The sequence below is a fragment of the Melozone crissalis genome, unplaced genomic scaffold (assembly GCF_028551555.1).
Source record: "Melozone crissalis strain CALT ecotype California unplaced genomic scaffold, PUWL_Pcris_2 ptg000039l_1, whole genome shotgun sequence".
In the NCBI taxonomy this organism is placed as follows: Eukaryota; Metazoa; Chordata; class Aves; order Passeriformes; family Passerellidae; genus Melozone; species Melozone crissalis.
The window spans coordinates 1745410-1773069 of record NW_026535817.1 but is presented as its reverse complement, the minus strand read 5'-3'; the positions used below and the strand labels follow the sequence as shown (position 1 = coordinate 1773069).

Sequence of the window (27660 nt, the reverse complement as noted above, 5' to 3'; positions counted from 1 at the left end):
TTTTATGTGATGGATTCCCCCTTTTTTTTTTTAATTCTTCAAGTTCTGTTTGTCTCTGCTTCATAAAGTGCTGTGATATAAAGGGTCCTATGGCCATTGGTTTCGGTTTGCAGTATTCCGTTCTCTTGCTGACCTGCCTTGCCCAGGAACACTTTTTTAATTGCACAAAAGCCTCTTGGGCGCTTTGAGCTGGGCTCCCGGCGTTGCTCCACCTTTGGTCCTCGTCCCCACCTTGAGACGTGGATCCGTCTGAACACGGGCCGTGCCGTGCGCCCGCTCTCAGCCGCGGTGCTGTGCGTGTGAGGGGTGGCGAGGGCTTACCCTGCCAGGCTTGACAGCCTGTGCTGGGCAAAGGCCGAGGCAGGGAAACACCTTCCCCCTCTGCAGGACGTGGGCTTTGGAGTACAAAGCAGCTGATCGGAGATAAGCGTGACAGAGGGGAGGGGTGGACTTTGCCAGCAGCAGCCGCCAAGTGGGAGGTGTGTTTAAATGCAGCGAGGGGAGAGGGCAGAGTCCTGCTGTGCGCTAATCCTGCGTTTCAGGGCGGTGCAAAGCCAGATGCCTGCGCTGGGTGTGAGGCGAGGAGCCACGTCCAGCTGCAATGAGGAAACAGCAACGTGCACAGGTGTGGAAGGGGCCAGGCAGGCTGACAAGTAAGTAGCAAGGAGATGAGGAGAACTTGGAAATGGAGATGCTCAGGCTGCATGTGTGTGTATCCAGTGGTGGATTACTCCTGGCTGGCTGGATCTGTGACGCACCAAGGCAGCAGTGGCTGAGGGAACCCTGCCTCCCACCATGGGCTGGACATGGGTTTCACCCTGTCCATTGCTTATTTCACTCGCAGAAAACTTGGGAGGATGAGGCTTCCTGGGAGTTAAGACAGTGGTTATTCCCCCAAATAACTGTGTGGTGTAGGAGCTGTGCAGTATTAGCAGTGTGAGCAGTCCTAACACCACTGAGCTGATAAACCAGAGTGAATGCACACTGAATCCAGAATGGAAAGGTTTGAGCTTCCTAACAGTTGCTCTGTGATTCAAAAAATTGGAGAATCCAGCTTATCTGTCTCATCTCAATAGGCAAGCAAACAGTGATCATAAAGTCAGGTCACAACTTATTTAGTTCAGCAGTCTGACAACACTGCCGGGAGAGAAAAGGGCTCTGAAAAAGGTGACAGGTGAGGGCTGAAACAGTGTGCAGGAAAAAAAAGCACCACTTTGGTTTGCGTCACGGAGAAAGGTCAGGGAAAGGGTGTAAGATGAGAATCCCAAGGTAGCAGCATGGAAGATACAAAAGGGAAAACCTTGTTCTTTGGAAGCTGTCTTTGTAGAAAAAATATGCCCCCCACCCCAGTTTTAGTCAGCTCACAAACTTCATTTATTTGGGGTTCCTTCTGAGAAGCTCCCTGTACGGGAAGGCTCTGATGGCATCCCTGATGTACCCTGTCCAACAGGGTTGCTTTTCGGAGCTCATAGCCAAGGCTTGTGGAAGGCCTTAGGGATCCCTTTCTCCAGGGAGCCTGCTGCATGATGTGAGTAGTGGCAATGGCTCTAAATGTGGTGGCAAAGGCTTCATTGCTTCATCAGGCAGCAGACACTTTGTGTGTTGGTGTGACCTAGAGTATAAACCCCAGCTGGATTGAAGAGGAAGGGGGAATACACAGGATTCCTCCTGCTCTGGGAGGTCCCAGAGGGCCCTCCACGTTCTCCTGCTGGTGGCTCAGAGGCCACTTCAGAGCTGAATTTCTTATGAGTTCAAGATGGTGTTTCATCTCAGAGAGGAATGATCATTGACAGGACACTGCTTTGGTTTACTGAACTCTTTCCCCATAAAAGGAGAAAAGCAGGCTGGGGAAAGGCCTCAACCTTCTTTGGCCCAAGAGTCAGGCAGAGTAGCTTCCCTTGTGCAGGAAAAAGTTCCTCCCTCAAATAAACCCCAAGCAAAGCAGAGACCTCAATTAGTGCTTGAGCAAGGACTCGAGGCATTCCCTGGCACGCGTGTTATGCAAGGGTCAGGTTCTGCTGCCCTCGTTGCTGTTCCTCCCCGAAACTGCAGGCGCTCACACACATGCCTCAAGTGCATGAGTGCTCCCACCTCCTGCTCTGCTGTGTCCCAGAGCCTCCCACTGAGGCTGAGACAGCAGGCCCAGTTTCACTGCTCCTGCACCCGGGGTCACCCAGCAGCAGCATCAGCCTGGCAGCACTGGATCCCTGGCTCGTGTATCTGAGCTCTCTCCTGCCTCCACAGAGTATCTATAGGAGGGACAGATTAGGTGCAAGATGAACTTATTGCAATTTTTGACACTTTAGAAGCTCATTTATGCTAAAGTTGAGAGCAGAGTACATTATAGGACCCACACAATCCACCGAGACTTCTAAAGGCAGTTTGATTTTTATAAACTCTGAGGAATTACTCCACTGGACATCTCATGACTGCACTTGGCCCCCAGTCCCACCTGCCCCCACCACATAAACACCTGACAGGCACTTTGGGGCTGGTGTCTCTGGGAAGATGCAGCTCTGGTTATGAAACTGCCTTTCCTCTGCAAGGCTGGGACCCGTCCTACAGCCCAGCTCCTTTTCTGCCCAACACACAATCCTCCCGGAATGCTTTCCGTGCCGGGGCGTGGGAACAGGGCCCTAGCCACAACACAGGTACCACTTCCTAATCTTGTGGTGTGAGGAGAGCAACTGGAGGTGCAGGAATGAGGGAGCAGCAGGGAGACTGCTGGGCAGCCCCGGGCAGCTGTGGAGGGCAGCAGGGCTGTGGTGCTACCCTGCATTCCTTTCAGCATGGAATGGTGGGCAAGGTGGCCTGGGAAACGCCCTTCCCTACTCGCTGGAAGGCTGGATCTTGATCAGCTGCATTTTTAAAAGAGGGACTCATCCTTAATCTGCTGGGATTGAAAAAGGACATCATTTTACTGCTCCCCAGAATTGAGGTGGTGCAAACAAGTGTTTTGCAAACCCCGGGACCAACCACAATCTGTCACTGTCAGCAAAAGCGAGTGCTCTGCCTGGATTGGGGCCAGACTTGAGCCTCACCCCAAAGCCACGGTCCCACTAATGCTGGTGGTCGTGGCTGCACGCAGCAGCGGGTCCTGGCCCTATGGGCTGCACAGAACTTGCCTCCCGAGGGCTCCTCCTGCTTCCAGCACAGTTACTGCATCCTTTTGCTGGTAGAAAAGCAAGAAATGGGAGGGAGGGCAGAGAGGCTCAGACAACAGTTCATTGGAATCATTTAAAAGTACATTCTCCAGTAGGTTCGGTCTGTTTCACAGCTTTTGTTGTGCCTGCGTGGCTTCCTCTCTCAGGGTGGCCACCAAGGTCCCATCTCCACTGGCAGGGATGCCGGGAGCTGTCTCAGTCGCTGTCGCTGCCGGATTGGTGGGACACTGCCCCACGGCCGAGCTGCACCCTGAGGCAGGCGGGCAGCGCTGCCCTGCCGGCGGACGGCGAGACCTTGCTGACAGAGGACGCGCTGCGGGCCAGGGGCTGCGTGGGGAACATGATTGTGCCGCGGGGTGCCTCCAGGAGCTGCCAGATCTCCCCCGAGGTGGAGCTGCCCAGGTATTCCCAGGGCCGGCGCCCGCTGCCGTCCCGCACCTGCACCTGGCAGCCCAGCTGCAGCACCAGCACCTTGATGACAAGCTGGTGGCCGTGTATGGCAGCCAGGTGCAGCGGCGTGTACCCGCAGCCCGAGCGCGCGTCCACGTCCAGGGCCAGCCCGAGCTGCCGCGCCGCGGCTGCCAGCTCCTGCAGGCCCGGCCCGTCGCCGTGCTTGGCCAGCCAGTGAAGGACCGTGAAGCCTGATATGAAGTCCCTCTGCAGGGCCAACTCAGGCTCTTCCAGAAAGAGCCCCCGCACCTGAGCCCAGCAGCCTGCTGACATTGCCACCAGCCAGGCGTGCTCCCGCTGTCCCAGCGGCACCAGGGGCCCCCGGCTTGCGGCGTTCCTGGGGGAGCTCTTGGCGAGCACGGAGCGAGGCTGCCGCCCACAGTCATCGTGCGCTGAGGAGGGGGTGCCCTGCGCCTCCGACAAAGCGAGCTGGCGCCTGATGCTCTGGAAAACAGGCAGCGGTGCTGGGAGCTGGCTCTCTGCGGCTTGGGACACTGCGGGGCCCTGTGCTGGCAGCAAGGACTGGGATGGGGGTGACCTGGCAAGGGGTGGCTGCAGGGGGCGGGATGGGGAAGGGAGAGTGGCGGACTGTGGCAGGGATTGGGGTGGGGGGGGCCTGGTGGGGGGCAGGATCCCAGCACCTGACGGCAGTGTCAGGCTTTGACACGGGCGCAGTCTCAGGACTTGAAGTTGGGTTGGTCCCTTGGGGGTCAGCCCCCTGGATCCCCTCGGCAGGTCTGGGGACGGCCTGGTGGGGAGCTGCTGCAGGGACCTGGACTGCGGTGGGGGCAGCCTGGTGGAAGCGAGCGCCTCGGGGCCTGACAAAAGCAATGGCGATGAGGAGGGGCTGGCAGGGAGCGCCTGCAGGGAGCGGGACAGGGGCAGCACCTCCGGGGCGGACAGCAGCGGCAAGGATCGGGAAGGGGGCAGGTCCCGCGGGGACAGCGCCCCGGGGCCCGATGGCAGCAGCGGGGACGGGCTGGGTCCGGCGGGGGTTCGCCTCTCCGGGCTTGCTGAGGGCCGTGGAGCCTTCAGCAAGGGCATCCCGGTCGCGGGCTGCGGCAAAGATCGGGGCTGAGGCAACCTGTAGGGAGGCGGCGTCCCCGGGCCCGGTGGCGGCGGTGGCGTCCGGGACCGGGACGCTGTGGCAGAGGGCAGCCCGGCGGCAGGCAGCGGCGGCGATCGGGACCGGGGCGGCACCGCCGAGGACAGCGCCCCGGGACCCGACGGCTGCGCAGGGGGCCGGGGGCGCGCTGTGCCGCCGGGGCGAAGCGCCCAGGGGCCCGAGGACAGCGGCTGGGTCCGGTACGGGGGCGGCTGCGGAGGGGGCGGCGGGGAGCGGGAGCGGGGCGGCCGGGGGGTGGGCGGTGTCCCGGGGCCCGGCGCGGGGACGGCGGCGGCGGCGGCAGCGCGGCGCGCCCGGCGGCACTCGCAGCACGGCCCGCCGCGGCCCCGGGCGGAGCAGCCCCCCGCCCCGCCGGGCCGCCCCTGCTCCGCCGCCTCCCCGCGGGGGCCGCGCCGCCCGTCGGGGTCGCGTCGGGGCGGCGGCGGCGGCTCGTTCTTTTTCTCCTCCTGCTCCCGCTGTTCCTCCGGCGGCGGCAGCTCCTCATCGAGGAGGTCGCGGTACCTGCGGCGGAGGACGATGTCCTTGGAGGCGCCGGGGGCGGCGGCGGGGTGGACGGTGGCCAGGGAGTTGACGAGGCTCTTGAAGTACTCGCGGCGCTCCCGCCGCTGCTGCTCCGTCAGCGCCGGGTCGCGGAGGAACCGCTGGAAGTGGCGGAGCAGCGCCGTGTTGGGGGCTCGCCCCCCGGCCGCCCAGAGGAAGTCCAGCACAGCCTCCTGGCTCAGCTCCCGCGCCATGCTCCGGGCCGGCCGGCTTTCGGTGCTCGGTGCTGTGCCTCGGTGCTCGGCGCTGCGCCCAGGTGCGGCGGGGAAACCCGCCTCCCGCCGCGCCGGGCCTCTCCGCCTCCTCCTCCTCCTCCTCCGTGGCCGGGCCGCCACCCCACGGTCGCCTTTGCCCCGGGTGGCGGCCCGTGGTGGTGCGAGCTGGGGTGACAGCGCTGAGGAGAGGTGACACCGAAGGAGAGAAGCAGGCTAGGGGGGCGGGAGGAGCTGAGAAGTGCGAGGGTCCTTTGCTGGCGGGCAGCGAGACCAAAGAGCTGCTTATCAGTCATTGTGTCAGTGAACGGACAGGAGATGATAGGCACAAATTGAAATGCAGGAAATTCCATTTGTGTGTGAGGGAAAACTATTTTACAGTGAGGGTGGTCAGCTATGGGAAGAGGTTGGCTGGAGGGGGTCGGTCTCCATCCTCAGGGACGTTCAGTGCTGCGTGAAACACCCCAACACCAGAGGTGCATCCCATCCTGAGCTGCCCTGTGGTGCCGGACTTAGGAAAATTGACAGTAAAGACTCACAAGTGTGCTGTGGTTTGGGGTAGCTGTTATTACAACATGTACAACAACCCATGCACAACAACCACACACAAACACCACGAGTGTCTGCAGTCACATCGTATCTCACCACATCTCATCTCTGTATTTGCTGCGTGGCTGAGAGAGGTTGGACACACGATGTGCTGTTGTGGGGATCTCACTTCGTTCTGTACTGCCCATGCTGATACCACAAGTGTGTACATAACAGCTGAGAGGGATGGTAAGATCAGTGCCCCCATGGGCAGTGTGCCCTGTGCACATCGAACAAATGACAGCCCCTGTCCCAAGCAGTTTGGGGACTGAATAGTGGGCAAAAGTGTGGGAGAGAAGGTGTGCTGGATTTTCTGTCTCGCAGTCAGAGAATGGAGGGACTGAGTTCAGTGCGGGCTCTGTGGCTTTAAAGAGGTCTGGATCAGGCCCTAAGTCACACTTCAGAAGCCATCTCTGCTGCAGGCTCCCAGCTATCCATAAATATTTTTAGCTGCCTGTCATGTAAGCAGCTGGAATATCCTGCAGCCTGCTGCAAAGCCAGAAGTGTGTGCAGCCCTCACAAACCACGGACAGAGATTGCAATAGATGCTGCATACACGTAGGCACACAGTTTGTGGTCATTGGGAGTGGGGCTGTGGCCGAGCATCGTCCCCAATGGGCTATAGCTGTGAGCAGCAGGTGAGCCTTGCTGAAGGAACAGCCATGGAGTGTCCAGGGGCACTGAGCAATCACTGCGGGGAGCAGAGGGCACACAGGTGCCATGCGTGAACCATGAGGGTATAAAAGGTTGGGCTAAAGAACAAGACTGGTGCTTGAAGTCTTTGGCTGTGGTGTGGTGTTACTGGGTATAGGTTGAACCTTCTGAAATAGTATGATGATACTCTGTATATTGTGGCTTTGCAAAGTGTATTCCTAACATCTTTGGGAATGTTGAAACAATTCCTGTGGGGTCTCTGGAATGAGGGGCTGGCAATTCCCTTTGGAAACATTGAAACAGTTTCTATGGGGTTTCTGGGATGAAAAGGCGTTGATTTGTTAGCAATGGGTATGAAATTTTGAGGAGCAAGGTACTGAACGCTAACAGTTGCAAAGAGCTGCACTAGCTGAGCTCGGGGAAGGTGGCAAAACGTTTCTTTGTGCTGATGTTTTTCTCCCCCTGCTCTTTCAGCATGGATGGCCATATGCAGGAAGGCATCTGTGCGTGAGTATCATGGAGGAAACGCAGCCACAGCTCTCCCAGCTCCAGGCCAAGGAAGGACACGGTGAGTCACATCAAGGTTTTGTGAGCACAGAAGATTTTCATATTGGTTGAGTTATGCTGATGTGGGAGTATCATGCATCTCTAATCCGGACGAGGGGAAGCTTTGTGTGCCTCACCCACAGGTACCACGAGGGCAGCTCTTTAGATAGGATCACCAGGTTTCCACTAGAGGCTGCACTGGTCCGGGCGCCTTTCCTGGCGCAGGCTGGCTCAGCACCTCCTCGCTGGAGCTGTGAGTGCAGGAGGAATTTGCTACAAGAGCAATAATGAGTCTAATGCTGAAACCTCCCTCGGATCTTGGCATTAACGCCTGACATGTTAGAGTGATGAAAGCACTGCATCAGCTATGCTTGCCAAATGTTCTTGATAGACACCTTTGCAAGTCTGTTGGTGCAGCAGCTTTGCTGGTGGGGGCTGCACCTGTACCTGGCTGAGGGCACTGCCCAGGGGCAGAGCCTCAGCTGCTGGGGGGAGGAGGGTCTGGTAGTGCACTTCCGTTGGTTCTGGTTCAGGCTGGGGGTGCAGGAGCTGGTGTGGGTGACCACTCTCCAAGATCAGCTCCTGAGTTCTTTAAAACACAATCATAAAAGCTGCAGGAAGGAGATACCTGGACACTGTAGCCTCTTCAAACAGCCATGTGTTGCTATATAGCCATACAGAAACTGCTTTTTTTGGAGGGAAAGGTACGAGCCTGACATTGAAGGGACTACAAATGGTAAGTGCACTGCAAGGGTCTATTTGGTTATCACTACCTTGGGTCATTTACTTGTGCTTTCAGTTTTTATTCTGCTGGCTTTTTTCTTTTGATTCTGTGGATGTTCTTATATGGGGGTAGCTCTGGTGTGTCCATAATTCAGTGTATCCTTCAAGTGTGCAGCAAATAGGGTCTCTTGTCTTCTGTAGCCCTTTGGGGGTTTATGTCTCACAAAGCAGTGCAGGGCCTTTTCTTCATCCCTACCTTGACCATAGATTTGCAAGCAGACATGTTTAGCTTAGCCCTAAGAGTCCCCACCTTTTAGGTAAAGGGAAATCATGCTCAACACCAAGATAAGTGTTTGTCAGCTGGAGTGGCAAGGAGCCAGCTATGCTTCTCTTCAGCCCTAGAAGTCATATAGGGGAGCGGCAGTGTGGGCACACAGTTTGTGGTGATTGGGAGTGGGGCTGCCAAGCTTCATCCCCAGTGGGCTCTAGCTGTGAGCAGCAGGTGAACATTGCTGAAGGAACAGCCATGGAGTGCCCAGCGGCACTGGCCAATCACCACAGGGAGCAGAGGGCACACAGGTGTGATGCATGACCCATGAGGGGTGTGAAAGGTTGGGCTAAAGAACAAGAAGGGCAGATGCTTGAAACCTTCTCAAGTGGTGTGGTGACACTCTGTATTGTGGCTGTCTCACCTGTGACATGCTGTGACATGGGAGAGCAACTGGCCACCGTGGCTGCTGTTTGGTATGCCACGTTCACTTAGAAACTATGTTTGTGTATTTGACAGAAGTGCTCAGAGAAACAAGAGGAACGAGGTAGCATGTTTTGTCCTCTGTGTTGTTATACAAGGCAGTTACGGGCTCCTGTGTGCCTCCTTGTTAGAAATACCTCCCTGCTGAGTCCCTGCGCTCCTTCTTGCTGAGGAGGATCTTGCTGAGCGCTTGCTTGGCTGTCTCTTTGCAAGGGTCTCTGGAGCAGATGTGTCAGTATGTTCATCTGTGGCACTGCCAGGGTGGGCGAGAGAGACCCTTCGGGGTTAAGGGGACGGGTACCGCGGCCCGGCGTGGGGGGCGTGGGCAGGAGAGGGATTAGCGGGGGGTTCCCGCTGGGCACTGACCGCCGCCTTTCGGGGCTCCCCGAGCGGCGGAGCGGCGCCGGCCGCCTGCCCGCGCTGCCCGGCGGCCCCGGGGGAGGGCCGGGGGGGTCCCGCCTCGCCGCCCGGCCCCTTTGCATTGCGCATGGGCCCTCCCCGCCGGGTGGCCATGTTGCAGCGCTAGCAGGCAGCGCAGAGGCGGCGGGCGGCAGCGCAGCGCAGACACCGCACCGCGATGGCCGTGGCCGTGGGCAGACCGGCGGTGCGCGGGGCCGGGGGGCGGCGCGGGGCCGGGGCCGGATCGCCGGAGCGCGGCGGCGGGATCTCTCGGGGGCTGCAGGGGCGCAGCGCTGGGGATGCCGTGCTGGGGGCTGTACGGGAGCGATGCTCGCGGGGGGCTGCGGTGCCGGGGGGCACGGTGGGCTCGCCGCCTTTGCCCCTTTCCGGGGCCGGGGGGAGCCCGCGCAAAACTTTTTTTGGCCCCGTTTTGGGGCCGCGGCTCGTGATTGCGGCGGGGCCGTGGCGGCGGCGGCGGGCAGCTGCTCCCGGAGCCCCGCGGGCGCGGGGGAACGGCGGGGATGGTCCTGCGCTGCGTCCGCCGCCGCTGAGGTGTCGGCGCCTTCCCCTGGGTGTTTCTGCCCCGCCGCTGCCCGCGGATGGGAAAGCGGAGAGCGGGAAGGGCTGTGCCCCGTGCGGGTGGGCGGCCGGCGGGCGGGACGGGCCCGCGCTCCCCGGGAGGCTGCGGCGGGCGCGGCACGGCGGTCCCGGCGTGGAAGGGTTCTGGGGCACGCGTGTCCTGCGTTTTCCAGCGTGACCGTTTGTCTGGGCGTGTGGTGGCCGAGAGGGTTTTTAGGTTCGTTTTGAGAAAGACAAAAGATTTTCCCCTGACGGGGAGAAAGTGAAAAAGCCCCCAAACCCACAACAACGAAGTATGCCGAGAAAGAAAAGGAAATCTCTCTGGCATCCAGCTTGCAGAAACGTGAATGAAACTCCACCGTGACCAGACTGAATGCGCTTTTGTGCATTGTCGGCCAGGGGAGGGAGAGACTTGACCGACTTCCCGGTAACTTTTTCTGTGCTTGGGAGTAACATAGAAGTTGCCCATGAGTGGAGGACTTGCATGTGACTCCCTCTCAAAATAAGAAAATGGTCTGCGTTCAAGATGTGACCAGGATGAGACAAGTTTCTTTTAGGGTTTATTAAGTGCTTGTGGATCTGCGGGGCTGTATGGTTCCTCTGATGTGGAAAAACAAATGTATGGAGATGGGGTTAATGGTGTTACTGGAGGTGGGGAAGTTATGCTACCAAGCAAAATGAGAGCTGGTGCTTCTTAACAGAATACCTATAAATTATACCAGCCATTTGTAAGGCTTCTTCTGAAATGTTTCCTTGATCTTAAGGTCTAAAGCATGCTTGGAAATGGAAGTTTGGCTTTCAGTGTAAGAATATGCATTGAAGGCGTGCCTTCAGATGGTTTTTTTAGGGCAAGCTGAAGGGTATTGCCAAGCAGAGCCTTTTAGCTTTGTGTGGAGCAGTAGCTTTGCAGCATGAAGAGGCTCAGGAACGTGGCTTATTGCAAGATGTGATTGCTGTTTGTTCTTGTGAATGTGTTTGGCGCTTTTTTTTTTTAATTATGTTAAACTGGTGCTGCTGCTGAGCCTCTTGGGTTATTTTGGTGACTCCAAGCCCATGGCCATCCCAGAACCGCATCCATAGAGGGTTTTGCACCAGTTAAACCAAATTCTTGTCTGTGGGCTGCTGAGTCCAGCCCCGTGGGACTGACTGGGGAATGAAGCATCCATCAGCATGAGAGAAGCATGTGGGAGAGGGAGGGCGGAGGGCACTCGGCTTCCTCGGAAGCAGCTGCGGGGCAGACCCTGCATCCTGCCGAGTCCGTGCTTTTTGGACAAGGGAGTTGTTTTATCTTGGGCTGATAAGAGAAGAAAGGATGGTGGCCTGGCACTCAGGAGGTGTTGGGCATGTTCTCTCTTATGTACCTCCTTATCTAATCCTCCCTGCTCCCGCAACAGCATGCTGCTGTTGTGCTGCTCAGAGTTGGAGGAAGAGTTAATTATACGTTAGAGCAAGGCAAGACTGGTGAAGGTTTGCCTTTCCAACTTTGTTACAAAACATGATTAAGTGGAGCTGCGAATGGCATGCATCTTGTTGGAGGGAGAATTAAAGGAAGGGGGGGAAAGAAAAAGGGAAGGAATGAAACCAAAAGCGAGTCACTTGGAGTTAAAATGATGATAACATTCCTGAGTCACAACCTTTTACGTCCTGCCAGGATATGACATTATGTTAATTGTAAAAGTATGCATAGAAAAATAACTTGAGCAAACTGCTCTGAAGTGTCTGTGTTTAATTGTAGCTGAGCAGGGCGTGTTTTGGTCGGATGGGAGGCTTTCCCTTTAAGGCCCTGATCCCACAGATGTGAAGGCACATGTGTAATGTGCTGCCTGTAATTTCATTTGACTTAATGGAGACTGATCCCAGCATGCAAATGTAGAGGCATGCATAAGCAAAGTTTTGGCAGGATGGGTGCTGGGAGCTGCTGTGGGAGCTCTCAGCTGATGAAATCCATATCTGTGCTTAAACATGAACCAGGCTGAGAGGATGCTGTGGTCATCTGGGCTCAGTGTGAGATAAGCCACTTCCAGTCTGGAAGCTGTTGAGATGTGCTGGCTAGGGGGCACTTTTCTTCCTGTTGTATTAATTCCCAGTGTCTTGACCAGTGTTGGATGGTTTGCTGGTAGATCTGAGTATGGACGAGGGCCCTGGCCTACCTACCCTTCCCTTTGTGTTTATCCTAAACGAGTACAGAACCAGAGCTTGGTTGCGTTACAGGAGTGAGACTCACGTTCATTTATTAATGTACCCCCTCTAAGTCTAACAAAAACTGAAGGGAAAATGAGACTGGAGTGCAGATTTTGCATGGGAACCATAGAAAATGTTATCTGAGAGATTAAAACAGCACAATGTATTCTTACTCTTCAATCTGTTTTAAAAATACTTGATAATGAGAGACTGCTGGTTTCCATGGAGGGGAGGAAGGCGAGGGAGATGGGAAGGTTGTGCGGGGCTGAAGCCTCTGTGCTTTGTCTTTTAGCAGCAGATTTGCTGACACTCACTGGGCTCAGCAAGAGCTGGGGGCAGCACCTTTGGAGAGCCACATCTGTGTGTGCTGCTGAGTGCCACAGGGCCAGCGCTGGCCTGGGACAAGAGATGGGCAGCGGGGAAGGGGCTACCATGCTTCTGCCTTGTGGGGCTGCACACTGCTCTCACTGAACGTGGTGATGCTGTGGATGTGGGTGGCACTGCTTGGATTGCTGAGGTGGCCAGGGCACAGGGTTTGCCTTCCTGGCCTGCTGCTGCTGAATGGGAGTGTTGGGCCTGGCCTGGCTCAGCTGTCTGCACCAAGGAAGCTCTGGGTGTTGCACACAGGACTGTATTTTAATTTGTGACCTTTTTGTTTCCTTTATTCACCTCGCTGTCTGTTGGCAGTAGGAAATTCTTTCAGACAATTCTTGCTGCTCCTGTTGATGCTAACAGTGGTGGGAACCTGCCTCCTCCTTGCTTTTATTTCAGCACAGCCTTGGTCACGGGGCAGGTTGTGTATGTGCCCACCACACACGCAGGACCTCTAGGTTTTGCAGTGTGAATGAGCTGAGCTGGAGTCAGATACTTGAGATACTTGCAAAGTCCTTGCTTTATGTAGGTGAGATGATGGGGAAGCAATTTTAGTGCCTGAGTAAGGCCCCTAAAATAATGATGAGGATTGACTAAGCATGAATCTGAGGAATAAAATATTTACGCACAGCTGAGGCATGTTTTATGTATCCCCTTCCCACCCCTGCAGCAGCCCTGTGGCTCTTTGAGGTAATTCTGGGAGCACGGGTGTGAGGCTGCTCAGTGCTTGCTTGGCAGGAGAGATGCCAAGGGCACAGGGTCTTCTCTTGGCTTGGCAGATGCTGCAGCTTCATCCAGCCTTGCCCTTGGCGTGATTTGGCTCTGGGCTTCAGTCCTGTGAGCTGCAGGGGCTCTTTCAGGGAAAGATTCTGTAGCAGCTTCAGCGTAGAGCAGTTGGATGTGACCAGGTGATGTAAAAATAAACAAGAAAAGCCTCCCAATAGTACTCTAAGCTTTTTTTAGGTACGCTGTGTAGCTGCCTTCACTTCCAGCTCTCTGAGCAGCTCTCCAGCCCGCTGGAGGAAGCGATGCGGAATAATGGTTCAGACAAACACCACGGCACGGGGACAGTTCAGTGCTGCTGCTGGAGCAGAGACACAGAACCCACTTTGGGCTCTCTCTTAGCTCACAGCAGCCTCAATGGAAATTTACCCCAAATGTTGTTCTTGCTCCACAGAGTCCTTGTTTGTGTCCTATGCAGTGGGAGTAAGAGATGGAGATGCCCCTTCTTGGCTGCTCCCTCCAATCTGGATGCATTTCCCCATCCTCTGCACCCTGGTGCCTGGTTTAGACACCTGTGGGTCAGGACTTTGTTGCCAGAACTGTTCTTGCCCACAGCTTGGGCAGGTGTGATGAACGGGAGTGTAGGCAAGGTCCAGTTGGCCGTGCACAAGGTGCTGAAGGAAGAGCCACAAGGAGGAAGAACAGCTCCCTGTGGTTTTTCCTTTAGCAGGTCCCAGCCTTTCTAGAAACTTTCTCCATCTCTGAAGTGCTCTGCTCATCCCATCTAAGTGGTGCTCTGCTGGCACAAGCTGTAGTCCAAAGGCCAATACTGCCTTTGCCTGCTAGTACAGTTATTTTGCTGAGCTCTGTGATTTATGAGTTTTGAGCTATCTTTGGAACTCCTTACTTAAAGACACAGGCTGTGCCCATGGTTTTGGTGACACAGGGTTAGGATCTGAATTTGCAATTGGAGCTCTTGAAGTGTCTACAAATAGGAAGAAGCTGCATCTTTTCTTGCAGGCTTAAGGTTTTGTTTTCTGTAGTAGCATCCCACATAAGGTGCTGTCAAAAAGCAGACTGCTGCTGTTTTGGGGAGTTGGTGCTTTCTTCCTTCTGAGCTTACAGCTTCTTTAGGTCATTCTATTGTCTAATTGGATTTTCTATTTCTGGGTTTATTTTCAGATGGGATCTAGCTGCTGTAAATATGTTATTGAAGTACTGTAATTATGGGTTATTTCTTTACCAGATCTGCTCGTGAATACTTGGCAGAAGCTAATAGAAAAAGACTTGGTTTAAAAACACTTTGGTTTTAAAACACTTTGGTTTTGCCACGGTTGCTGCCCCCGCTTTGCCGGTGGCTCCTGAGAGCTGATTCCTGTGCACAGCAGTAGTTCTAATAGAAATTGTTCCTGGAAATCTGCATGCCTCTCATGACTTTCATTCAGGAATTACATTAACCTCTCTCACATGATGGGTGTGGAAGTGAGGCACTGTTTTGACTCCTTGGCGGGATGTTTTTAAATGTCTTTCTGGGCCGTTCGGGGCTGTCAGTGGATCTGAAGGTATTTCCCTGGGTGGCTTTGCTGGGTGCAAAGTCAATTACAGTGTCCTGTAAGCAAAAGGCTCAACAGAACTTATTTACCAGATGTGCTGAATGCACCAAGTGCATTGTGTAAGCGTGTGAACTTGGCTTGAATTAAGATTGTGGCAGTCTGGTGGTGGCAGCTCTGTTTTTGTCTGTAGAGAAAGTGAAAGGCTCAAGCTGGAGAGATGGTTTGTTTGGTGACCCCGTGAGCTTGTGGCTCTGCAGGGCAGCACGAAGAGGGGTTCACAGGGAGTACAGTAGTGTGACCTGCAGTAGAGGTGGAATTGCAGGGCTGCTTTTGGCCTTCCAGATAGGGGTTCCTGCTGTAGGCACAGACAAGCCTTTGCCTTTGGATGCACTCAAATCATCTCCCTTCAGTCCCTGTGCAAACCCTTCTCCTCTGATCTGAGTCAGTCTGGAGCTTTTGGCAGCTTTCAGGTGAATGAACAATGCCAGGCTGATGGTCCTGGCTTAATTTTTCTAGGACAAAATTTGGCAGGCAACAGACTAGCTTGGAAATGAGAAACTTGCCTCCTGGAAAGGTGAAGGTACCAGGTTATGGCTGACACTCATTCCTGGCATCTCCCTGCATGGATTTCCCCATATCGCCTGGATGTGTCTAGGAAATGTACAGGGTTGCCAGTAAAGAGATTGTGCATACATGTAGTTGGATTTCCCTTTTCTTGCTTCATCTGTGATTAAAGATTTTTTTTTCCTCTGTTGTCTCCTTTAGTTTTAGTTAGTATGATGACATTTCTTGGATATCTAGGAAGGAACACAGCCACAGCATGGCTGATGTTATTTTAATAGTCTTTGTTGTTGTTTTGTTCCTAGTTTGAAGTGTCAAGGCTGGTATTGTCAGGAAGTGTGGAATTAAATAATTGGGAGCAGTACTAATTTATTCTGAGGTTTGCAGAGAAAAGATTAGGTTGTCATACTGTGAGCAGGTATTGCTCCCTGTAAGTGTTGGGAGTGATTATAAGGCTTAACGCTGCCATCTGGGACTGAACATATGCACAGTCCTCAAATCTTCATGTCAAGGCCCCAAGAGGAGCAGGGATTTTGTGATATCGTCTGGTGACACATCACACCACTTCATCACCACATCCATTGGCTGCTGCTTTTTCCTCCTTCAAATCTGCCTCATGTCTGGGTTGGCCTATGGCAGGCCTCGCTATACCTTTGCATTTTTGGGCAGAGCTCTGAGCCCTGAGGTTTTTTGCCTGAGTGTAAGCACAAGGGTATGGACTCTGGGAGGGGGGGGAAGTAATCTTTCAGATCTTGTTTCAGCAGTTCAGCTAAAGCTTCCCATAATTCTGGCCAGGTAACTCAAGTCTCTGCCACTGTGGTTATCTTAGCAGAAGAAACAACCAGTCAACCATTATGCCTTTGTTAACCTATAGAATCAGAAGATCAAGATTTTTAATTCCATTTGAAAAGGGTTTTGTTGTTTTCCTGTATCTTGTATGTAATTTCCAAGCCAAGAGAAATCCCTAGTGCTTTTAAATGAATGCTTTTCTGCCACAAGCTGTCTTTTATCACAGAAAGTGCCAGCCTAGTCTCATTCTGTTTCATCTGCCTCATTAATATTAAATACATGGCACTTTAATATGGCAGCCGGAGCAAAAGCAGGGAATTTCAGCTAATATCTGACAATGGCAAGCTGAGATTAAAAGATATCAGAGTGCTGTCGCTATATATAAAGGAACTGGCAGTTTTCAGGAGCACTTGACCTAATTTATGTCAGTTTCTTTCTCCCCCTGCTCCCTTAAATCTTTGCATCTTTAAGTGAGCCCTTAGATGCTCCTGCCTTTCTTGCAGGCCTGGTTCAGTCTTCTGGGAGAGGAGGGGGTTTGGTGCTTGCAGCACAAGTCCCTGGTGTCCAGCGGAGGCAAAAAGTGACACCAGATCGGGGAGATGTCCGTCTTGGGGAGAGCCTTCATGGAAGAAGTGTGGACTTGGACTGTGGGGCAGCTCTTCAGCAAAGCTGTAGTAGACTCTCCTGATGGTCTGACTTAGAAAGCACCTGGCTGAAAGTAAGAGAATAAACAACTTTTCAGAGCAGTGCCTCCCCTTCTGGGACGCACAGTTGATGGTCACTGAACAATTGGAACGATTCACGTTCGTTGTTGATATGTGATTGACTAAGGCTGTCAGGGGACCTTGGGTTGTGTGTTTCCAGGTAGCTGAATATTCATCCAGCTGGAAAGCACTCCTGCTATTCAGCATTTGCAGTTGAGCAGTTATTAATTATTAGAGCAGTAATTAGCAGAGCCACTTAGGATTAGGGTTTGTGTGGCTGACAGCGCTGCAAGTGCTTCGGCCTCTGATTTGGTGTGTGGTCTTGGGCAAATGCCTTTGTCTTGGTGTGCCTTTGTTTTGTGCATGTGTAAAGCAGGAGATAATTCCCTTCCTTGTTTAGTGAGGTGCCAAGGTGTGATCAGAGAATTAATAGCACACCCTAGTCACCTCTGCAGACCTCGCCCTGTTGCACCAAATCGAGTGAACTCTCGTGGCACAGAGGCATTACCAGATTAATGCTTTTAATTAAAACTGCCTTGAAGAAAATAGCTATTCAAATAGGGTAATATGCAAGTTGTGTTTTCAAGGAGATGTAACAATAAGGAGGAAGGGTTTAAAGGTGAGCAGTGTGAGTAACTCTGACCCTGTTTCTCTGGGTTTGCCTGAGTGCAGTTGAGGGCAATTTTCATGTAGTGCATTCCTTAGTGATACTTAATTTCTCTGGTGTAGGCCAGAACCATTTAAACAAAAAGCCAGAGGTGTTTTGTTGCTTAAACAAAACATTATTTGAAATTGTGGGTTGCTATGTGACTCCTGTCTGTTACTGAACATACTACTTTTCCTCTAGGTTTGGCTTTGCCAGGCATGGAGCTCGGAAAAGCTTTATTTTTCTTCCAATGGGATATGCTTTACAGCATTTTGATATAACCTGAGAAAAGCAGGATTTTCATAGCCTAACCAAGTAACCTGATGGTTTCTTCCAGTGGGTTGAGCCAGAAAGCCAGAAGTATAAATGCAGGCTAGCTGTGATACAGTTTATGTGCTGTCCTGGTTTCAGTTTGAAGGGAGCTATAAAGTTCGCACCAGCTAGAAAATGTTTCTGGCATGAAGTAGGTGGTTGGTCCCTATGTAAAATCCACACTAAGGAGTCCCAGGGGAAGGGTGTGTGGATGTTGTCAGTATCCACGCTGTGGTAAATGTATCTTTTTCTGAGCTGTGTGTGCTGAAACATCTTGGCAATTGGAAGCTGCTCAGGGCTGGAGCCTCGTATTCCCGATTTGTTGCCGTGCCTTGCAGAGGATAGTGGCCCAGTGGTGCTGGGTGGAAGGAAGGAGGATGGAGATGGCTGGATGTGTGCCATCCTCCTGGGTACTGTGTGAGTAGGAAGGTAGTGCAAGCCCGCTCTCGAGGTTTATGCTCTAGTTGGCACCCTCAGGGGCTACTGAGTGACCTCAGAAAATGTGAATTAAGACATCAAGCACCTGAGGCAGGGCTGTTCCAGCCTGCACTGACTCTCCTGGGGTCAGCATGTGCTGCTGGCCAAGTGCTGATATGTGACGTGGGAGCCCTGATGCTGCATGTACAGACTCAGCTCCTTCTCCTGGACAGCTGTGGGAGGAAGAGCCAGGCATTAGCCTTCCTCTTTGAAGGCTTCCCGAGTTCCTCAGCAGGTATTTATCTGTCAGACCCCATCTGCTCTGGGATATGAGCAACCCAGGCAGGGCTGCTTGTGGCTTCGTGCATCACCTCCTGCTTTGAGCAACGTGGAGATGGAGGCTGCAATCTTAATAAAGGATATGCAGCAGCAGATCCCTCGCTTTGGTATCTCATTAACTCGCTGGAGCCAAGGGCAGAAACGTGCACTGCACAGGGGAATTGTGCCCCAGTTTTGGCTTAGGCGGGTCTGCAGCGCTTGGAGTTACAGAGCATGTCAGAGCAAGGAGCTCCTTCATGTGAACTAATCTTCCCTAGACCTCTGCAGGAAGTGCTTGCTTGGAGCAGCCATCATTTGCCTTGGGGTGTGTTTGTCTTCCTGAATCCTTAGGTTTGGCTCCATGAATGTGCAGCAGGATTTACCTGCTCTGTCAGGTCTTTAGAGCTGGGCTGCTGCAGGAGCTGAGGCCGGCACAGCGGAGCCTGCTCATCTGTCCCAGTCCTTCTCAGCTGCTGTGTGCTGGCACAGGGCTTGGCCAGGCCCAACAGCCAAGGGCTTTGCTAGCGGAGGGATGCCTCACTGCCTGTCCTGGTGCTTCCAGGGAAAGAGAGGAGTTGAGGAGAAAAAAGGGATGAGAAATCTGAGTACCGCGAGCACAAAAAGCTACAGCGTAAAGTAACTGTGGGAGGTGCAAGCTAATGGCAAATCCTCTTGCTTATTGCTGTTATTCAGAGAAACAGCCTTGCAAAATGTTCTTTTCCAGAAGCTGTCTTGAGCTATGGATTTCAACCAAGAGCAGTGCAGTATGCATCTTCTGCACTCATAAGGTTGCAAGAGTTTGGGTTGTGTTTAGCTTGGCTGTTCTGGAGAAATCCGAGCAGCTGGACTTTCCAGAGGCATAGTACTCCGGGGAATTCTGCCTGTTGGCTTTTGGGGTGTAAGGGAGAAGAACACTGCAAGTGTGGGGTTTGTTTAACACTGCTCTGTTACAGGCTAAAGCACAAGCCTTGACAGGAGGGCAGAAATTAAAATTCAGTCTGAACCCAACTGCTTCTGCTTTCCCTTCGCAGTGCAAACATGAATGGGGTGGACAGTTGAAGCAGAATGTGGAGGCCAGCATTAATTAATCTGTGGGGGTGGGTGCTGGCTCCAGTTGAACCTTCTAGCAGCTCCCACAGCTAATGGACGTTGCAGCAGCTTGCATACGGAATAATTTATGAATTTGGAAGGACACGATTCCAGAGAATGTGGGTGAGTGCCAGTGGTTTGCAAACCTCTGCCAACGGTCTTGTGAGCGGCGGGCTGCTGTGGGAAAAATAACATTGGATTAGCGCAGGGTGATGTTTGGAAGTGTCCCACTTAGCTCCTAAAGCCTGGCCCTTGTGCAGAGCTGGGCTCTCAGCAGGACGCTCCAAAGTACCAGAAATGCATTAAGTCTGAGTCTGCTGCATGCACCAGACGGGAAGTGGGGAGCAGCACAGGGGAGATGGTTTTGGCTGCAGGCTTTTCCCAAGCGGCCTTAGCAGCATCTTTGGGAGGACAATTTCCTCGTTCCAGGTAATTGGGCTGTCTGGGCAGGTGCAAGGTTACTTGATGTTGCAGCTCCAGGGCAGCTGGGTCCCACTCCAGACCTGTCCCCTGGCTCGGGAGCTGGTGTTGGGTGCCTTCCCTTGGCACCAGGCTCCAGAGGCGGATGTGAGCCCAGCAGCGCTGCAGGTCTCTTTCCAGCTTTGCAGGCTCCTGCTTTTAATTAAACTGTCGTGACACTGGGACGGCCCGAGGATGACTGAGGTACCCGAAGCCAGAGGTCCGGCTCACAAAGGTGTTTGGGAGCCCTGGAATGCGGATGGGAAGCCTTGGACAGTGCACAGGGCAGGATCCGTACCTGCCTCCCACCAGTTGTGGTTTATTTGCTCTCTGCTCATCCATCCATTCTGTGGCAGGGCTGAAAACGTCTTTGAGTTCTGGCTTTAATATCAGAGTGTATCCTCACAGCTGAGGGGAGCCTTAAACAATAGCTGTGCCTTGGCAAGCCTTCACTCTGCACAAGTTGATGTGCACCACTTACCTGTGAGGATCTTGGTGGATTTTAAATAATTCCAGATGGCTCCAAGGAGATTTGCTGTGCTTGATCTGTGTTATATGGAATTCCTTTGCGTTTTATGCCTCTAGACCCAGTCCCACGATAGAGCAGTGCTTGCCTCTGAGCAGCTGCCTGCCTGCTGGATAACTTGGTCCCCTTGTGGAGCTTACTCCTTTGCCAGCCACAAAAACATCTTCTCTCACACATCCTGGCCAAGTTCTCCTTCTGCTGTGTGTGTAAAGGGCTGCTTGCTGCCTCTCTTGTTACAAATGCCCATTGTTCCAGTGGATAGGTTGAAATGCAGCATAATCCTCAAATGTTCTGCAGATTTGACACATACCAGGAGCTCTCTGAGCATACAGCTCTGCCAGACACTCTGTTGGGATGAAGAACTTGGGAAGAAGTAGCAGCTAGGGCAAGTCTGCCTCTGGGACTGATGGGGGGAGAATGCACCAAACACAGAGTTGATAGTAGGTTTTGGATCAAGTCCTTGGAATTGTGTGTAAGTCCTAAGAGGATTTTATTGTTAGAAATTTGTTTAATTAGCATCTGGAACGTAGCCACTAACGTAGGTTTGTGTGTAGAAAGGAATTCTTTAGGAATTGTTGTTTTCTACGTGTAGATGTTCAAACAATAGTTAGGGTTAATAAAACTTAGCAACAGCCAAAAGGAAAATATTTTTCTCTTTATTTCCTTGTGCTGTACATTTAGACACTGTTCTCATTGTTGGGGTTTTTTGTTGGGTGTATTTTTTTTCTTTGGTTTGGGCTATGTGTGTCCCTTTTTCTAGGGTAGAAAGGAAAATTGTTCACCAGCAAAAGCTAAGCTTATGGAAACTACCAGTTGGCCGAAGGTTCAGGGGCTGGAAGCATCTGAACCTGCTGACATGAGGGGACTTGGGGTGTCACTGGAGCCCCCAAAGCCCTTGCATTGAGGGAGGAAGGAGGAGAAGGGTGGCTGTACAGGCTTGTGCTTTAGTAACAGCCATTGGTGAAGGGGCATGTGGGGAGGTTTTTCCATATGCAGCAGCTTATGCCAGTTTTGCATCTGTCTTTATTTGCATTATTAGGATTACACTAATAAATCTGCTCTAAACCTGTTTGAAATGCCTGATGCTGTGACACTGCTGTTTGCCAGCACTGTGCACGCTGCCCTTGCCAGCATCCAGCCCTGGGGTGGAAGCTGTGCTCACACAGCTCAGGAGGCTGCTGCATCCACCCAGCTGTGGCCTCGCTGCCTTTACAATAAAATCCCGCCTGCACCAATGACATTTTTGATTTTCTTCCCCAGGAATTGCTGTCCCAGTTATAGATGTGTTTGGAAAAGAGGACCTTGCAAAAGAACCTTGTCACATAAGCCTGGTGTTGGGTGGTATTGCTTGTAATTGAGGGGAAGATTCTTCCCCACTCTGTGGAGTTCCCAGGCTCGTCTCCTGTGGAAAAACCCTTTTCTTGTAGGGTGGTGGTGCTGCTTGAGCTGCCTTTGGAGGCTGCCATGGGCTTTGGATTTCCTTGCTGGTGTTTGCAGGGCAGGCTGGGGATGTGTTCTGGAAGGGCCATCGATGGTCAGCTGCTGAAAGGAGTTGGGCTGTGCTGCGTCACAGAGAGACCTTGGTGGCCTGTGCTGGGGACTTGTTCTGCCACGTCCTTCACACTGGGTTACTTTGTCACCAGCAGCTGGAATGCAAGGAAAGCTTCAGCTCTTGGGAGTGGGCAGGAGCAAGATAAACTCCAGAACATAGGCGTGGGGCAGCGTGGGATTCCTGATACTTCTGGGACTTGATTTAAATCTCTGGAATGAAAGGTTTATCTCTGCTCCAGCTCAAAAACTGGAGCTGTCAAGCTAATCCTTGGATTCCTTGTGAGTAGAGAGTTAATCCTTTCTTCTGTCTGGTGCTGTGAATGTTTGTTTAGCTATGCATTTATGGAGTTCAGACACTTTGGAGTGTATGTTGGGCAATTGCTGGTGTCCTGTCCGGGGACTCTGTATGGCTTGGAGCACCACCAGGATCGTAGTGGCCGTGACACCTCTTTGTGGTCCTGCCCCTTAGCAAGTGATGGGTATGGAGAGGGCTGTGGGAACATTCCTGGCTGTGGGCTGCATGTGGGAAATCTGTTTTGTCCTGCAGTGTCTATCGACTCCAGAAATGTGAAGCTTCTGTAGCAGTTATCAGTGCAACAAAACACAAGGAGGATAAAAAACCTGATGGAGGGTGGCCTTCTATCCCATCTCCTAACAATCCCAGTGTTGTGGCTGTGCTGCAGGCCTAGATCAGATGGCCTTTTCTCCGGAGAAGCTCTAGCCAAGGAGGTTTTTTGGAAAGACAAAACATGGTCTTTCAAGGTAACCACAAAAATTTGGAGTTAGTGCAGTGGAGGGAAGGAAGTAATTCAGTTGAAATATAGAATTGCTCCTATTCATAAAAATTTTTGTGTTGGCTTTCCCTGTTTAGGGCACGAAAACCAGGACTTGCTGAAGGCAAGTGGGGAACTTTATTGCTTTGAGGTAGTTGAGAGCTCCAAGTCTATGGACTAGTATTCCAAAACTGTGGGCCAAATAATTGAGTAAACCTTCACCTTTTTCTCCACATGCAGATTCAATCTAACTTAATTCCCCTTTCCTTCTTCCTGAAGATGAAAAACTGTGTGCTAAGGCAAACAGTATTTGTGATTTTCAATATTTATTGATTGCTGACCTTTTCTTGTTCACGTTGAAGGATTTCTGTGGCGCCTTGGAAGAGCTCTGTGTGCCATGAGGGACTTGGTGTGTTCTGTTTCCCTTTTCAAAGCAGATGTGGGGGCTGTGACTCAACACTCAGCATATAGGCTGTGCCATGAATTCATTCAAAGCTGGTTCTTTTGCTTTGTTTTCTGGTTACTTGGTCAGTATCACACTCGAGTGAGGATGATAACACTGGGCTTGGCTAAACACAAGATGTTTTCTCTGGTCTTTTACTTAACAACCTTAGTGCAATATATGCACATATGTGTTGCATATGAATTTAAGAAGAGGTGGTCTGAGCTAACTCTTTTGAATCCAGTTGGTGCTGGATTGACACTTCCTGGGTAATGCTGGACCAGTAAAGTTTCCCTGGGGAACTCCTGTGTGTATTTAGCACTTTTTTGGGCTCTGCAAGCCTTGGTAGGGATTTGTCAAGGAACTGGGTGATGATTAGTTTGATGTTAGGACTGGTTTATACTTGCTGCTGTGGTACCTGGGCATGGGATAAGCCATGTGTGTATGTACATCTGTGTTAGCTCAGAATTTAAGTGTGGGGACGGCTACTGTGATAGATCCTGAGCTCTTTAGTCCAGGATGAAGAGAAGTGGTAAATAAATGGTCTGAAGCTGTGTGCATTGATAGGCACAGCTCCGGTGCCCTGCCTGGGAGCTGTGTCCGTGTGCCAGGCAGCCACAGTGTCCCCCACCTGCCCCTGAGCAGGCCAGCAGGGCACAGTGTTAACATGGATCCTGCTCCTGAGTCCCAGGGATCATTCATTATCCAGAGCACGAGCTGGGGCACCTTCCAGTCCTGCAGCTTGTTGAATGGGAGCTGACAAAACATGCCCTTGATATGTGCCTGCAGCTTTTCAGGAAGGAGCACGTGGGGTTAAGGAACTGTGAGGCAGCCCTGCTGGGCTGTGCCTTTGCCACCTCAAGGAAAGCTGCTGCTTTTTGTGTCCCAGGGGCCCTTAATGTGAGTCAGGTATTGGAACAGTGCTGCCTTGTTACACTTTGTAAGCAAGCCCTTAGGGCTGCTTTCCTTTCTCAAAATCCTTCCTCTGCTCTGGTTGTGCTCACAACCCTAACTGGACTGGAGTTGGTGGAAGGTTGGAGGAAAGCCTGGCAATGGGGTCGCATGCTCTGTTGCCAGGTTTGTCTTAATTCTGCCTTTTTGTGCCTGGGGGCAGTGTCCCAGAGAGCTCCCTCCTCTCTGTGGGTGTAACTGGAATCTTGCCGAGTTCATGTGTCACCCCTCCCTCTGTGGCAGGTCCCATGTTGGGCTGTGCCTCCAGCTTTGAGCAAAGTATAGATCCAATGACTTAATGGCCCGGGGTGCAGCTGTTTCAAGGCTATTTTAAGAGCATGATAGTGAAATACAGAAGGAAATGACTGTTGGATTTTCTCTCTCTGCTGCCTTGCTGGACTGTGTCTGTGGTGGTGTGGCACTGTGCAGCCAGAAGGGCTGGAAAAGGGCAAAGAAGTGGGAGAGAGCAGTGTTTCTAATGGCCATACAGCAATGTGCCTTCCTGCTGTCTCCCAGCTGGCTTCTGTCCTTCTGATGGGAGTTGTTTTTAACTCTTAAGGTGGCAAGTTCTCAAGTCTAGCAAAAACTGGGCCTTTTCTGGTCCGGGCTGGTGTCAGCTGGCCTGGAGTCACAGCCTGACTCGTGTCGTGTCACTGTGCAGCGTTTCAGGGCTCACGGGAAGGAGCCCGCAGCTCTCTGTGCTGTGCCTGCCTGAGGGAGCGGTGGGGATGCTCCAGGGGCAGGTTTGCCCTTCCCTCTGTGTGGCACTGCAGCAGCCCGAGGGCAGGGGCGCTGCCATTGAAGCGGGAGGAGAGGTCGGCACGGGCGGCTGGCAGGAGCAGCAGCTCCCATTGGATTCCCTCAGCCCCGCACAGGCGGGCAGAGAGGGAATGTTGCACGTCGTCCTCCTGTCAGGAGAGAGATTGGCCAGAGAAGCACAGAGCATCTGGTTCTCATTGGGCTCTGCCTTTGGATGGTCTTCATTCTTGTTTGTCACATTATGTCTTTTTTTTTTTCCCCCTTCCTTCCTCTCTCCTTTTTTCTTTCTTTTTTTTTTTTTTTTTCCCTTCAGCGAGTTTACAAGCCTTGCTGGAATGCACATATGGTCCTTATCATCCCCAAAGTCCAGCTTTTTTTTTTTTTCTTTTGCTGGTTAGCAGTTTGTGACATCAGGGGCTGTTAGAAGCATTAGTCACTTTGCCTCCAAATAGAAAGGTCCGTGGTTTTTGGAAACCTATGGAGGAAAATGTCTTTTATGTCAGTCCTTGGCATACATGGAATTGTGAGTGCTCTGAGCTTGTGCTGACCTTTAGCCAAACATTTTGCCTGAAGACAAATGCTCGTTCCCACTCTCTGCTGCCCCTCCTGAGTGGTCAGATTTTGCTGACTTCCCTCTTTCCAGAAGAATGCAACTGTATCCTTTTCCCTCCGTGCTCCCGCCGAGTTCCAGCCGCTTGCCAATGTAAGCAGCTCCGCTCGCTTCCCCGCCGGCGTGCCCGGAGGCGCGGGGCTGGCTGGGCCGCGGGAAGCGTGTCCTTGCCGTGTGACAGGGGTGGCTCTCGCAGCTGTGAGCGCTGCAAACCAGGACATTTGGTGCTGCGCCTTCGGGAGGTGGGCCCTGTGCTTCCCACCCCCTGTGGCATCCGTGCTGGGCGAGCTTGGAGCTGCACGCTGGCTCTGTGTGTGTGGGCCGCACCTAAGCAGGGACCGGCTTGTGGTGCCTGCTCGTTGTCCCCTCTGCCATCCTGCCCCTCGTTCAGGGGGCCAGCCCTGCACGGAGCGTTGCTCCCGTGTGTTACTGCCTGTGGAGGTGTGTCCAGCATCACCAGAGCCTCTGGGGGCATCTGCTCAGGTGAACTCCTTACTTGGTCTCAGTGGCAGCCTCCTCTGGCCGGAGGTTCTGCAGTTCCATGAGATTTTATCTGTAGAGCATTATTTTCTGCAAGGGGGGCAGCATGAGTCCCACACCTGCTCTTCCCCATCTGCTGCTGCCCAGTGCTCTGTTGGTCAAGTTGCTTCCAGCCTTCCTTCCACAAAATGACCTTTTCTGCCACCCCGATTCTTGGGGATTAAAGGCAAAATCAGGGAGAGCCTTTTTGTATTCCCTGTGACCTCCCAGTTTAATGAGCAAGGGAGCCAAGTGTGGCATAGCCCTGCTGACAGCATTCCCTGTTCCTGGGAGCAGAGACCTGGCTCCTTGCTCTTGTGGTTGATGCTGCTGGAGGGCTGGGCCAGGGGCCTGGTGGGGAGCTGTGTGTCCCTGGGCAGCTGCAGCTGGTGCCAGCTTTTATCCAGGAAGATCAAGATGCTTTCCTGCAGTCCATCCCTCAGGGACAATAGCTGCAGCAGTGAGTCACTGGTGGCTTGGTGGCAGGCAGCGAAGCACAGATCTTCATGGCTTGACTGACACATTAATGTACAGAATGAGAGCATGCCTTCCACAGGGGTCTGCTCTCCCCGTTGAGAGAAAAGGGGGGGGGGGAAAGAAAGCAAGGGGGAAGAAAAATAACCAAGGACCTCCCAGACTCAAGTAACTTGTGCAGACATTTGCCCGAGCCTGCAGCCAGCCAGCAGCAGCAGCGTGGAGCCAGGAACTCCCCCTCCTCTGCTGGTGACACTGATGGTTATCTTACCCTGAAACAACAGCCAAGAAGTCCTTCCCCTCTTTCTGAACGGATTAACTGATTGATTGCTATCAGCCCTTTTCTTCTGGCATCCCTGCACGCCTAGGAGGGGAAGGGAGTTGTTCTTGCTTCCCATGTTCTCCCCGTGCTATTCATAAATCCATTTGTCCAGCAGTTAAGGGTTTGGCCATCCCTTAACTCTGTGTAAGGAAGGGGAGTGGAGTTATGGGTGCTGTTGGAAGGAACAGGGAGCTTGGCTCTGGCTTAGGCACTGGGAATACTTGGTACCCTCCTGGCAGGGACATGAGCTCTTGGATTTAACTCTGGGAGGGGGATAGATCTTTCTCCTCCTGACTACTCCTTGCTTCTGTGCTCCTGCTCTTGCCTGAGCTGCTTTTTTATCTGAGCAGACTAAACTATCCCTGAGGTCCCTGGCTTTGGATGCAGCATCTAAGATGATTTGACCTAGTAATGAGTCAAAAATGTTGCTGGTCTGAGCTGCTGACAACAATAAAAGCTTTTAGAATTTCTTAAAGGTGCCTCCTAAGTCGTGTGGCCTCAAATAACTAAACACTTGCTTCATATTTGGTGTTGAGCTCAATATTTTGCATACCAGCCTTGTTCCCCTCTTGAATTTGAGGCTGGTTTTTGTTTTCTTTAACTCTTGGGAGGCCGTGTGAAGCTGACCCCCAGCTGCCAGCAGCAGTGGGCTGGGAGGGGCCCAAGGGGAATGTTTTGCCAGCAGCCTTAAAGCAAAAGGGGCTCAGCCAGGAGCTTGCTTGGACTGGGGAATAGCCACCATCATGATTGAGTCCTGAGCGAGGGGAGCAGACTGGGACAGTAAATGTCCTTGTGGAACTCTCCCCTTGGCCTTTTGGGAGTGGGGCTTTTTTCCTGCCTGGGAGAGGAGCAACTTTGCTTTGTTTCCAATCCACTG

At 52.8% G+C, this 27660-nt stretch overlaps 2 protein-coding genes across 4 annotated transcripts in view; one reads left to right on the top strand and one right to left on the bottom strand.

The window, feature by feature from the left end:
- Positions 1-3359: 3359 nt before the first annotated feature.
- Positions 3360-5474, bottom strand: SOWAHB (sosondowah ankyrin repeat domain family member B). Its single transcript, XM_054283764.1, has 3 exons — positions 4667-5474; positions 4387-4540; positions 3360-4152 (listed from the first exon to the last, which is right to left on the bottom strand). The coding sequence occupies exons 1-3, from the start codon at positions 5472-5474 to the stop codon at positions 3360-3362; spliced, it is 1755 nt and encodes a 584-aa protein (XP_054139739.1).
- Positions 5475-9259: 3785 nt separating this feature from the next.
- The window catches only part of SEPTIN11 (septin 11), a 43648-nt gene continuing 25247 nt past the window's right edge, over positions 9260-27660 (top strand). For 2 of the 3 annotated variants that reach the window (XM_054283867.1, XM_054283866.1), the window contains exon 1: positions 10069-10159. In XM_054283867.1, coding sequence (XP_054139842.1) covers positions 10106-10159 — 54 coding nt within the window. In that variant the 5' untranslated portion in view covers positions 10069-10105. Of the gene's footprint in view, positions 9359-10068; positions 10160-27660 lie in introns of those variants that run through there. The other variant, XM_054283868.1, reaches the window with a different exon arrangement.